At 42.9% G+C, this 12736-nt stretch overlaps 1 protein-coding gene across 17 annotated transcripts in view; it reads right to left on the bottom strand.

Annotated features, from left to right (window-relative positions):
* Nucleotides 1-1411: 1411 nt before the first annotated feature.
* Nucleotides 1412-12736, bottom strand: part of LOC124036595 (regulating synaptic membrane exocytosis protein 1-like) — a 56107-nt gene continuing 44782 nt past the window's right edge. For 16 of the 17 annotated variants that reach the window (XM_046351353.1, XM_046351361.1, XM_046351356.1 and 13 more), the window contains 7 exons: nucleotides 12486-12638; nucleotides 8741-8958; nucleotides 6992-7136; nucleotides 5902-6017; nucleotides 4790-4891; nucleotides 4419-4558; nucleotides 1412-4252 (listed from right to left, as the gene is read on the bottom strand). In XM_046351353.1, coding sequence (XP_046207309.1) covers nucleotides 4034-4252; nucleotides 4419-4558; nucleotides 4790-4891; nucleotides 5902-6017; nucleotides 6992-7136; nucleotides 8741-8958; nucleotides 12486-12638 — 1093 coding nt within the window. In that variant the 3' untranslated portion in view covers nucleotides 1412-4033. The remainder of the gene's footprint in view (nucleotides 4253-4418; nucleotides 4559-4789; nucleotides 4892-5901; nucleotides 6018-6991; nucleotides 7137-8740; nucleotides 8959-12485; nucleotides 12639-12736) is intronic. The other variant, XM_046351360.1, reaches the window with a different exon arrangement.

Below are 12736 nucleotides of genomic sequence, written 5' to 3'. Positions count from 1 at the left end.
TTTGGAAAGGCACACACCTGTCTATATAAGGTCCCACAGTTGACAGTACATGTTAGAGCAAAAACCAAGCCATGAGGTCGAAGGAATTGTCCGTAGAGCTCCGAGACAGGATTGTGTCGAGGCACAGATCTAGGGAAGGTTACCAACAAATTTCTGCAGTATTGAAAGTCCCCAAGAACATAGTGTCCTCCATCTTTCTTAAATGGAAGAAGTTTAGAATCACCAAGACTCTTCCTAGAGCTGGCCGCCCGACCAAACTGAACAATTGGGGGAGAAGGGTCTTGGTCAGGGAGGTGACCAAGAACCCGATGGTTACTCTGACAGAGCTCTAGAGTTCCTCTGTGGAGATGGGAGGACCTTCCAGAAGGACAACCATCTCTGCAGCACTCCACCAATCAGGCCTTTATGGTAGAGTGGCCAGACGGAAGACACTCCTCGGGAAAAGGCACATGACAGGCCATTTGGAGTTTGCCAAAAGGCAAACGAAGACTCTCAGACCATGAGAAACAAGATTCTCTGGTCTGATGAAACCAAGATTAAACTCTTTGGCCTCAATGTCAAGTCAAGTCACGTCTGGAGGAAACCTGGCACCATCCCTACTGTGAAGCATGGTGTTGACAGCATCATGTTGTGGGGATGTTTTTCAGCGGCAGGGACTAGTCAGGATCGAGGCAAAGATGAACGGAACAAAGTACAGAGAGATCCTTGATGACAACCCGTTCAAACATCTCTGGAGAGACCTGAAAATAGCTCTGCAGCAACACTCCTCATCCAACCTGACAGAGCTTGAGAGGATCTGCAGAGAAGAATGGGAGAAACTCCCCAAATACAGGTGTGCCAAACTTGTAGCGTCATACCCAAGAAGACTCGAGGCTGTTATCGCTGCCAAAGATGCTTCAACAAAGTACTGAGTAAAGGGTCTTATGTAAATGTGATATTTCATTATTACATTTTTGTTGTTGAAATTATCAACAATTTCTTAAAACGTGTTTTTGCTTTGTCATTATGTGGTATTGTGTGTAGATTGATCAGGAAAAAATTATATTGAATAAATTTTAGAATAAGGCTGTAACCTAACAAATGGGGAAAAAGTCAAGGGGTCTGAATACTTTCTGAAGGCACTGAATGTCGGCTCAACCGGAATTTATTTTTGACAGTTTTACGCGGATCTTCCGCGACACCTCCGCGATAGGGATTGAATCCAGCCCTTAGTGTTTGCTTTAGCCTGCCTGGATTGGCAGATGGGCGGGGTTTGCAATTTTGAGAATTGGTTCCATTCCATTCCAAGCTCAATCACGCCCAGTTGAACTGTTTCAAATGATTTTAAATAGGACTTGAACCCAGGTATGGTAGGAGGAGAGGGTTGACAGTGGAACGACAACAGCAAGTATGAGGGAGAATTCTTCCACACATTCTTTTTTATTTGTAAATAATAAAAATGAACTCTTTTTTTTAAATATAAAACATACTCATCATTTGAGCCACAGCTGTTATACCAAACAAGAAACGCTGCAGTGAATACTTTCTTTTTTTATCTGATCGTTTTCTTTTCTAGTTGTTGTTTCAGTGGAACACATCAATTGTAAACAATCAGCATTTTTTTTTCTCTCCTAATAATACTGACAAAATTTTAAAAAATAACTCACTAAACATGAAACAAAAAAAATGACGTTTTTATAAATGGGTTTTTACATGGCTGGGGTCGTAGGTTGTAGGTTTCAAAGCATGGAGAGAGAGGTGTAATGACGACAGCTTTTGCAGATAATATGGCCTGATACCCTAGTACACTCAAGTGTGGCAATTTGGGACTATACCCTGAAGCCTTGAAGTAAAGTAGTGTCCCTTTGTGACTTTCTAAATCCAATCGTAGTCTTAATGAATTTGACAAGGTCGCCGTAATCTGACTTGGCCCCATTCGTAAATATCACTAAACCGTTTGGTTGGTTGAAAAAATATTTACAATATACCTAAATTACTTGTGGTACATTATACTCTAAATAATTTGTGTAACATATGTATCCATATATCTTATTACATCATTATGTTCAACATAACTATACTTTGTATATAAATTGATCTGATTTATACATATTCAAACATGTAGTCTCAGCCCCATAGAGGTCAACTATGTGTACAGTAACTGTAGATTTGAAAGAATGGGCGGTGAGGATTGCTTAGTACGACAGTACAGCACGTGTTCAATAGCTTTAAAAAAGACATCAACATAATCTCGTTAATCAGTTGGTTTCGAAAAACATTCAGCACCGGAATGAAGGATGTGGACTAGATTTGACTGCAGCTGATTATTTTGAATGTCTTCGCGTGATGTGAATGGCTTCGGTTTCTCTTTATATTTAAGTACGAGCAAACTGTACAAGTGCATGCAACATACAAGCGGGCCTACGGGTATGTGGAACGAACACACATATCTAGTTCAGTTCAATCTTTTTTTTTTCCGGTATCGTTTTTGTTTTACAAAATGTGCATGCAGCTTGGAACAGGTCCGAGTCATGCCGAGCCACGTCCGCTTTGGTGTGGCAGGTGTCAGCGGGCTTGACGAAGGATGAGCATTGGTGCTCCTGTCCGGAAAGCTCAATCTGATTGGTTACTTTTCATATTCACTAAGATGCAGAAGGGAAATTTGAGCAACTGATGTTTTTTGTTTTTCCAAGAAATCGAGACAAAGAAGAAATGAAATGAACCAAATAATTACATTTGCAAGCAGTATTTTCTATATTTTTTTCATTCACTTTTTTTTCTCAAAAAGTTGAACTTTTGGCTTATGTTTTTGAATCTCAAAATAATGTAAACTGAAGTTTTGGATAAAACCCCTAAACATGTGCTGGGGTGAGGGGAAGGATGCTCCAGGAAAACAGCTAAATGAAAGTTCTCGTGATTGTGGACAAAGATCTCTTTTTTTTACAGTGACTTGTTGACACCCTGGTGATAGTCCAAAATGAAATGTATAATGATATTTATTGGTCAACCTCCTTGGAGGTCTAATATACATCTATACAAAGACAACTGGGTTGGACGTTGTGTAGGTGACGAAACGAAGAAAACAACATTGTAATCCCACACTAATCTCACCGTCAAGTGTAAAAATCGTCATTTAAGATGTGTCACTGAACAGTCCCCTGCATCTCATTGCAGACACTTTTTTTTTTCTCTATTTCATATTTTTTCTTTGTGTCATTTTATTCTTCTCCATGCATACATCAGACAACGCATCGTAAACCTCATACTCATCATAAAAACATTGTTGTGCCATAAGTAACAAACTGAGAAAAAAAAGTCAAACGTACCAAAGACAAAAACGAGAGAGCGGCTTGGACCAGCCATGGTAAACGTATTGAAAACAAAAAAATGATATTTTGACAAAGAAGGACCAGTAATGTGAATCCACAAAGTCTAGGCACCAGAAGGAGACCCCTGCTTGCCCGGACCGACCCCACTCAGAAGCACTCTGCCCTGGGGGCCGAAGTGCTGGCAGTCTGTTTGGGGGCCGGATGGGGACCACTGCGGAGAGGACATAATGGTCCTGAGGATGACACCTCTGTCTTGGGTCCATACATTCTGATGCTAACATACATTTCTTTGTGTATTGATGGTTTGACTAAAAAACTACCACCCTGCTTCCTTTCACATTTACATTTCTACTTAGTTTCTTCAATGAATCGAGTGTCTCCTTACCGCTCGACTCCAGCACAGCCTTACCTAGCTACCAAACATTGTTTATTACCCACAGCCCTAGTTCTTAGATTACAACCGCAAAAAAAACAATGACGAATGCGTTACTGGAATGAAACACTGAAATCTAACGCTCTCTAAAACAAACAAAGAGATGAAACGATGCCAGGAGTGATTGTCAGATCTCAACAAAGCTTTTTTGTTACTCATTGTGACTCTGTTTCTTGATTGTTGTTGTTCTAGAATCATTCTCTACGGTGACGTTATTTCCTTTCACAAAGCGGTAGGCTAGCCATAGTCCCATTGGTCCATTAAGATTGGTAGCTGTAGTCCTATTGGTCCACTAGGATCGGGTGCCCGGTGGGCCCGAGGAGCTGTCCAATGACGACTGGGAAGCACGTCGAGTCAGGGAGGCTAGTGTGGGGTCCACTAAGGAGGAGGGTGGGAACAACTTGTACCAGCCAATCACTGTGCTTGTTAAGTCTAGTTCCTCCAATAGGATTTGTGCAACTCCCATGAAGCTTTTGTGGTCCATTCGTCCGTAGTCTCCCCAGACGATCACCTGAAGGAGAAAAAAAGACCCCCAAAAATGTATTGATTAAAACCTTTACAGCTTAAATGGTTAAAAGTTCAAACATTTTTTAAAATTATTCATGGGATGCATTTATTGAATTATTGAATTAAAACCTGATTGAACTTTCTTCATGAAACAAGGCTTTGACCCTCACCTGTAAGACTTTACCCTGTGGGCTCTCCTCGAATTGCAGCGCTTGCTGGTACAGCGGGTCCAGCGTTTTCCGTGCAATCTTGGTTTTCTTTTTGGCTACATACGCTCCATTATTCAACAGATAGACCTTGACGTATGGAGCTGACGAAAGAAAGAGATAAAGAAGAAACAAGAGGCAGATAAGGATACGGATACTCAATTGTGGTTCTAAACATGGTCTGGTCGAATTGTTTTCTCTAGGTGGGCGACTACATGCACCCAGATAAGACTACTCCTGGATTAAAAAGCACTTTCAATGGACTTCGCAGTGAATATGATTTTTGTCTCAATGCAGTCCTCCACCCTTAGGTGGCGCTACCACCAGTGTCTCACCAGGGAGGGATTTGGATCCAGGCTTTTGTACAAGGCCCCGAGCTCTGATCACCTCCACCTCCAGCTGACCCTTCTTGTCCATCATTCCGATCTGAATATCACCTGAGAGGAAGAAAAAGTAGAACGAGTTGACCAAAGATGGTGGATAAATGAAGATGTCCGACTCAGGCCGTTCACTATAGATGATTTTTTTCACAGTTCCGTCTTCCTATATGCACCAATGCGATAGCAGCTGATGTCTTGTCTTCTGTTTTGTCCCTGGTCGACTAAACAGGAACTGGATTGAACCAATCAGAACAGGAAGTAGGCAGGAGATCAGGGGGATGTTCGAGCAGATCGCGTGATGGTCACTGTCGTGTTTTGCATTATGGGAATAAACATTTCCAAAAATCATGTGATCAAAGATCATGCAAGTTTTGATGAAGACACCTTCAAGTCACTGCGGTTGCTTCTCACCCAACTGCACCATGCAGTCATCACCTGCAGTGTTGGAGGCACTATTTGTCAACCAATCATTAGGGTGTTTTTGTTTGATGGAAATGGCCAAAGACGTGCCTAAAACAGGAATCAAATTTACCCCGATTCTAAAGTTACAAATGAAAGTGATATTGGAGACCTCTCTCTAACCAATTAATTGTACACATGTTTTGTTTTCAGTTTGATAGTGTGTGATAAAGGGGTATAGAAAAGTTCATGGCGACATAAAGAGTTTGTTTTTATAAACAATAGCAGCTATGTTGACACTGCCGTGTTGATCTGAGCCTTGCTGTTGGAAAACCACCACAGTGTCTGACTTTTGGCAGATGCACCTTCCCCGACTACAATCGGCTTCGTTAGGCTTACTGCACGAGCACACCTAGGGTCACGAAATAGGAAGTAGTAAGAAAAGTGGGCAACAGAGTCTCTCAAGAGGGAAGTTGGAAGGATATTGAGTAATGGAGGTAATATGGAGACGGAGGACAGGAAGCGATGTGAATCAATGAAACGGACTTGTGGGAGAAGAGAAGGGTATAGAAATAGCTGAGCAATAAGCTATCAATTGGGGAGGAGTCACAGAGGAACTACGGTAGGGCAATAACATGATGAGTAGACAGAACAGAATAGGGACTCACCTATGGCAGGTGTGGCCAGCGTTTGTCTGCCCACCAGCTGGGCGGGACCCAGACCATCCAGGAAGTCGCTGAACTGGTTGCCTGGCTGTCCCAGACGCACCCCACCGAAAAGCAGACTGGAACAGAGGAAGAACACAGTCAATATACAGCTAATTACCGTACATGACTTATGGGTCCTAGGTGAAATTATCTATCCAATTTACTGCAATCATGCTGAAATACTGGGTTGTTTACTTCACAGTGAATGTCAATTCATGTAACATTGGAGAAAAATCAAACATTTGTACCCATAAACAGAAACAGGAAGAAAGGGAGAAAAAGAATAGGGGGTAGAGGGAGGAAAAGGAGAGAGACATACAGTATACAGGGAGAGATAGCGAGAGAGAGAGAGAGTGAAATAAAGAGAGAGATAAATATATATATATATATATAGAGAGAGAAATAAAGAGAGAGATAAATATATATATATATATATATATATATATATATATATATATATATATATATATATATAGAGAGAGAGAAATACAGAGAGAGATAAAGAGAGAGAGAAATAAAAGAGAGATAAATATATATATATATATAGAGAGATAAATATATATATATAGAGAGAGAGAGAAATACAGAGAGAGATAAATATATATATATATATATATATAGAGAGAGAGAGAAATAAAGAGAGAGATAAATATATATATATATATAGAGAGAGAAATAAAGAGAGAGATAAATATATATATATATATAGAGAGATAAATATATATATATAGAGAGAGAAAGAGAGAAATAAAGAGAGAAAGAGAAATATATATATATATATATAGAGAGAGAGAGAAATAAAGAGAGAGATAAATATATATATATATATATAGAGAGAGAAATACAGAGAGAGATAAATATATATATATAGAGAGAGAAATAAAGAGAGAGATAAATATATATATATATAGAGAGAGAGAAATACAGAGAGAGATAATATATATATATAGAGAGAGAGAGAAATAAAGAGAGAGATAAATATATATATATAGAGAGAGAGAGAAATAAAGAGAGAGATATATATATATATAGAGAGAGCCTGTATACTGACTTTCCCTCGGAGTTGCAGCTGTTCATGGTGCCGTTGGTGAACTCTTTACTGGACTGTCGACTCATGTTCCTGGTCATCTCTACAGCCATGCCCGTCTCTGTGCTCCTCTGGATGGACGCACCCTTCTCCTTCTTCCCCTTCCCCTCTGGTACCGGAGAGGAACAAATAGACACAATGTAGCGGAGAGCTAAAGCTAATGGCTAAGTTAGCACGGCTTATCTACTGTCTTCCTGAGACCTGAAGTGCTATCTTCCAGGCCTTAGTTTATATGGGTCAGTGCTAAACAACAGAACTCTCGAGGATGAACACATTTAGGCCAGAAGGTTTTATTTTGTGGTCCTCGTGAGGAGAACCAGGTGTGGCGCCATGTATTCCTAGCTGCCGCATCGCCGTGATGGGACACAGTGACAGAGCTGGGGAACGGCCACCCATGTTACATCTCAGAGGACAAAGGACACGAAAGAGAAATTGAAAGAGCCGGCAAGTCAAAGTATCCTTTTCTGTCCTTGTGTTTTCACAAGTCACAGCTGAACAATGGGTTGGAGAGGGTTGGAGAGATGTTTAGAGAGAAAGAACAACAGGTTTTGTTGTTTCAAGGTTCCATCCCTCGGCACGTCAACACAACCAACAAGATCCTTCTGTCCTAATACAGACAATGGCGTACCGTACAGTCATACAGTCGTACATGATGATCTTTCCCTGGAGGCAGAACTGAGCGATTTCCTCTAGAAGGGCCAGCTGCAAAGACAAAATTGGCTATATTGTCAAAATTCATGATTTTTTGTGTGTGTGTTTTTTTGGTCTTAATTTAAGGTTAAAAGTGTGGTTAAGCTTAGATTTAGGCTTAAAATCTGATTTCATGGCTTTGTGGCTGTGTCAGCTAGTGACCACTCTGCAGAGCTGCCTCTAGAACAAGATTCATGACAAAGAACGCTAACCTTAAATGAATTGTAGTACAGCAAGAATCACCCGTATCAACCATAAAACAATATTTCCCTCAACCCAACATGAATTCTAGATTTTGTCAGTGAAGAGGGCAACTATCACACAGAACACCAATCGTACTGCTATACTATATAACAATGGGGAGAGAGGAGAGAGGCATGGAGAGACCCCCCCCGGCCCTAGTTTCCTTTATAATGGCTTTTTATGTCAGCTACAAAGGGGGAGTGCAAAAAAGAAGAGGAAGAGAGTGCAGTTGGAGCCTTTCAACTACCTCTCTCTCTGTCTCCCTGCTTCCTCTCTCTCTCCCCACCCTCCAGTGAGTCCAGCCAGGCTGAGAAAGATTCCTTCAAGTCTCTCTGACTGAGAGCTCGGCCGCAGCGGGTGTCATCTGGAGTAGAAGCAGGTTGTTTTGAAACTCTTTTTAACATGCTTTCTGTGGGTTGTATTCGTAAGATTGGAATTCTAGCATAAGGACATTTTGGTGCGCAGTCATGTAAACACAAGGTCAAGAATGATGTGCTTCTCTGTTTTTTGTACTGTCTTATTCAGATGAAAGTGCTATAAGGTAACTTCAGGTCACTCTTAATCCTAAAAAACACCTGAGAGCTATCATGTCATGGCCAGACTGTCCGTACTGTCTCATTTTTACTGTCTGTAATGTCCAATTGTTAAATGTCTGTCTACCACCGTCTTTCAATGTAAACCGTAAATCAAATCAAAATTCCCGAGCCACATTTTCAAACCACAACCATCCCGAGCGTCTCCTTCATTTGGGTGAGGGTCCCTTTTGACCTTTGAACTCACCCGGGCCGACGATCTGCGACGTGCTGCGACTACGTCTGTTGGAGACGATGGAGACCACCCTGGCACTGAGGCTGGAGCGTCTCTTCTTGCCACCCATGCCCACCGTGCCCAGCGCCGTATCCGATTGGCTGCCGTCGGTGCGCTCTGACGCGTAGATCTCACCGCTCACGCTTGTGCTCTTCAGCATGGTCCGGCCCGGCGCCGCACGAACCTGCCGACTAGAGGGAGAGAGAGGAGAGTAAAAGTTACATCTGGAACCACGGTCTTGAGATATGAAATGAGCAGAGGAACTTATAACGTAAGGGGTTACCTTCACTTTAGTGGGGGAAAACACAGCAGTCTAATAAACTTCAATCATTAACAAGGTTCTTATACAGTATGATATGAGGCATACAATGATTGGTGAGTGATTGTAATGAGTTTAATGTTAAAACATGATATTGATGATACAAGAAAGCCTGAACAGACTCCAAAAGATCTCAAAACGAAACAATGATCTCAATCATCTCAAATTTCCAAATACGCTTCCAAAATCCCAAACAATTCAGCAATATGCCTTGTGTCCAATGTCCATCACTGCTGGACTTTTGTAATGGTCGATAACACTGAAATAGAATTAAAACACATTACAATGTATTATATATATTATCAGTGGAGGCTGGTGGTAGGTGCTATAGGAGGATGGGCTCCTTGTAATGGCTGGAATGGAATCAATGGAAGGTATCAAACACTTCAAACATATGGAAACCACATGTTTGACTCCATTCCATTCATTCCACTCCAGTCATTACAATGAGCCCGTCCTCCTATAGCTTCGCCCACCAGCCTCCTCTGATATAATATATATATATATATATATATATATATATATATATGTATATATATGTGTGTGTGTGTGTCTCTTTAGTATAAATATAAAGTATATAAATATAAAGTATTAATATAAATGAGTCTCTCAGTCCCAGCCAATAGCCTTAGCTGTTCAGGCTTCTTCTCCTCAGACAGGCCAACATACAGCAGGGACAGATGACACTTAGTGCTCTGTGATGCTTTTTAGGGGTTCGGAGGAGCTAGTGCATGTCCATCCCCTCTAAAGGGGTCAGGGTGCTGCAGGAGAGCCCCGCCACACTGCCCCCGTCCCGCATACCCATCGTGGACCCTCTCCATGTGACCAAGGGGCTAGGGAGGGGTAGGGTGGACTGGGGCATCTCCTCAGCCCCGTGGAGGGGGGTGATGAAGGGCCGGCGGTGGGGTTAGGGAGGAGGGTACTCCAGCTCAGAAGAGGTCCAGGGGGGGGGGGGGGGGTCTGGACAGCGGGAGCACAGGATGCATGCCAGGAGAGATCTGAGATACACACTGACGTACAAACACACACGCAGACACAACAACGAAAGTTGACACACACAACATTAAATCAAGCCAAATAAGCAAGGAGACTATATCACATGTGATGTTGTATGTCAGCACAAATGACCAAACATATTTCCCCGCATTGAACAATTAAGCCATACATTGAAATTGAATAATGGGACTGATAGAATATAGCAGCCTCAAAGAGAAGAAGGAGGATCAAGGAAGATGGGAGGAGATGGGAGGAGATAAAGGGACAAGGTAGTGTCCATAACGTCCACACCTCCTCTCATAGGCAGCTAAGTCTCATAATCAAGCACCTCCAAACCGACTTCGGGACAGTCATCAATATACTGTATGCATCCAAGTATCTCCATCAAACACCTCCACATTAACCTGGGGCCTTTCTACTGCGCCGTTTTTCAAAGACATAACGTTAGCCATCGGGAACGACAAAAGTTTTGCTACTTTTCTCACCAACATTGATGCCCTGAATTTATATTGACAAATCAGTTGGAAAAAGGGGATGGGCTACTTTCTGCACACGCCACGCTCAGTGTGAACCACATTGAATCTGCTGGGGACCTGCGTGCTATTAAGTGATGGATCTGTGACGTGTTTGTAGTTGTCACGGGGAAAGGTCTGATGGATCTGTGACGTGTTTGTAGTTGTCACGGGGAAAGGTCTGATGGATCTGTGACGTGTTTGTAGTTGTCACGGGGAAAGGTCTGATGGATCTGTGACGTGTTTGTAGTTGTCACGGGGAAAGGTCTGATGGATCTGTGACGTTTTTGTAGTTGTCACGGGGAAAGGTCTGATGGATCTGTGACGTGTTTGTAGTTGTCACGGGGAAAGGTCTGATGGATCTGTGACGTGTTTGTAGTTGTCACGGGGAAAGGTCTGATGGATCTGTGACGTGTTTGTAGTTGTCACGGGGAAAGGTCTGATGGATCTGTGACGTGTTTGTAGTTGTCACGGGAAAGGTCTGATGGATCTGTGACGTGTTTGTAGTTGTCACGGGGAAAGGTCTGATGGATCTGTGACGTGTTTGTAGTTGTCACGGGGAAAGGTCTGATGGATCTGTGACGTGTTTGTAGTTGTCACGGGGAAAGGTCTGATGGATACCTTCATCTGTGAAAAAGATATTGAACTTGATGCAGCTAAAGAAATTAATATTACTCTTCATGAAGAAATCAACAAATCTGACCAAGCTCCTTGAACTGAATAAGGATTCCATGAGACTATTGGCATCTTTAAATGCTTCCTGTCAAAACATCCAAGACGATCATAATGGGACCTTCCTGGACTATGATCAATTTCCGCCACTGCACCCCTCTACCACCTTTAACCAGGAAATGGCTGCTCATTGATCGATTGTTCCCACTATGGCTGTGGATGTCAAATCAAACATTCCATTCTCTCTGAGTTGTACAATAGCCATGATCTATCTCTTAGAACATATGTCAAAGGCCTTGGGCCCACTGTTTTATAACCACACACACACGCACACGCACGCGCACGCACACGCACACACACACACGCACGCACGCACGCACACGCACACACAGACTTCAAAACATTAGGCTGTTAATAAGGGCCTGCCCAGGAGAGGTTCAGGGGATTGGGTCATTTGTCCGTGTCAGCAGGCAGGCTGTGGTTGACTGGACTGGTCAGTCGTAGGGACGTTAGGGTTGTGCCGGGGAGGGAAGTTATGGGTGGGGTTATGTGAGTGAGTCCGTTGGGGTTATAGGACTATGGGATGGTTGGCTAAGAAGGTATAATAAGACTGTGGTGGGTTTTAGGGGACACTCGTTTTTACATGTAAGGCAGGTGGGTTTTAGGGGACACTAGTTTTTACAAGTAAGGCTGGTGGGTTTTAGGGGACACTAGTTTTGACATGTAAGGCAGGTAGGTTTGAGGGGACACTAGTTTGTACACGTAAAGCAGGGGTGTCAAACTCATTCAACGGAGGGCCGACTGCCGCAGGATTTTGGTCTTTCACTTCAATTAAGACCAAGACAACCAGGTGAGAGGAGTTCCTTACGAATTAGTGACCTTTATCCATCAATCAATTATAAGGGTGGAGCGAAAACCCGCAGACACTCTGCCATCCTTGGAATGAGTTTGACACGTGATGTAAAGCCAGGTAGGTTTGAGGGGACACTAGTTTTTACAAGTAAGCCAGGTAGGTTTGAGGGGACACTAGGTGACAGTCACAGTAGGTGGTTGAGGCTGTTTACAGGTCACAACAGGAGCAATAGGGATACGGGGACCATACTTAGTGGGTACACAGCGATTATGTGAGGTCCCTAAAATATGGGCCCTTGTCTGCCATGGCTCATTGAAGGTCCCTCCATCCCGTGACGGAGCGAGGGACCTTTTCTCTTTTCTTTACCTGGCGTCTTTGGGGTCCCCAGACACAGTGTGTCTCCTCCTCTTCAGCTCTTGAGAGAACCGTCTCTTCCCTGCTGCCCTCATCCTCTCCTGCTCTCCATTCATCCCCCAGGAGATCCTCCTCTCCTTCTTCTCGTCCTCTAAAGACTTGGACCTGTGTCCATTCATTTTGGGTTTCCCCAGCGTGTGTGTTTGTGTGTATGCAATGCAAGTATTCCCAGAGAAACACGATCATGCAAAAAGATTGAAACG

The sequence above is a fragment of the Oncorhynchus gorbuscha genome, linkage group LG05, assembly GCF_021184085.1.
Source record: "Oncorhynchus gorbuscha isolate QuinsamMale2020 ecotype Even-year linkage group LG05, OgorEven_v1.0, whole genome shotgun sequence".
Classification (NCBI taxonomy): domain Eukaryota; kingdom Metazoa; phylum Chordata; class Actinopteri; order Salmoniformes; family Salmonidae; genus Oncorhynchus; species Oncorhynchus gorbuscha.
This window is presented reverse-complemented; position numbering and strand designations above follow the sequence as displayed.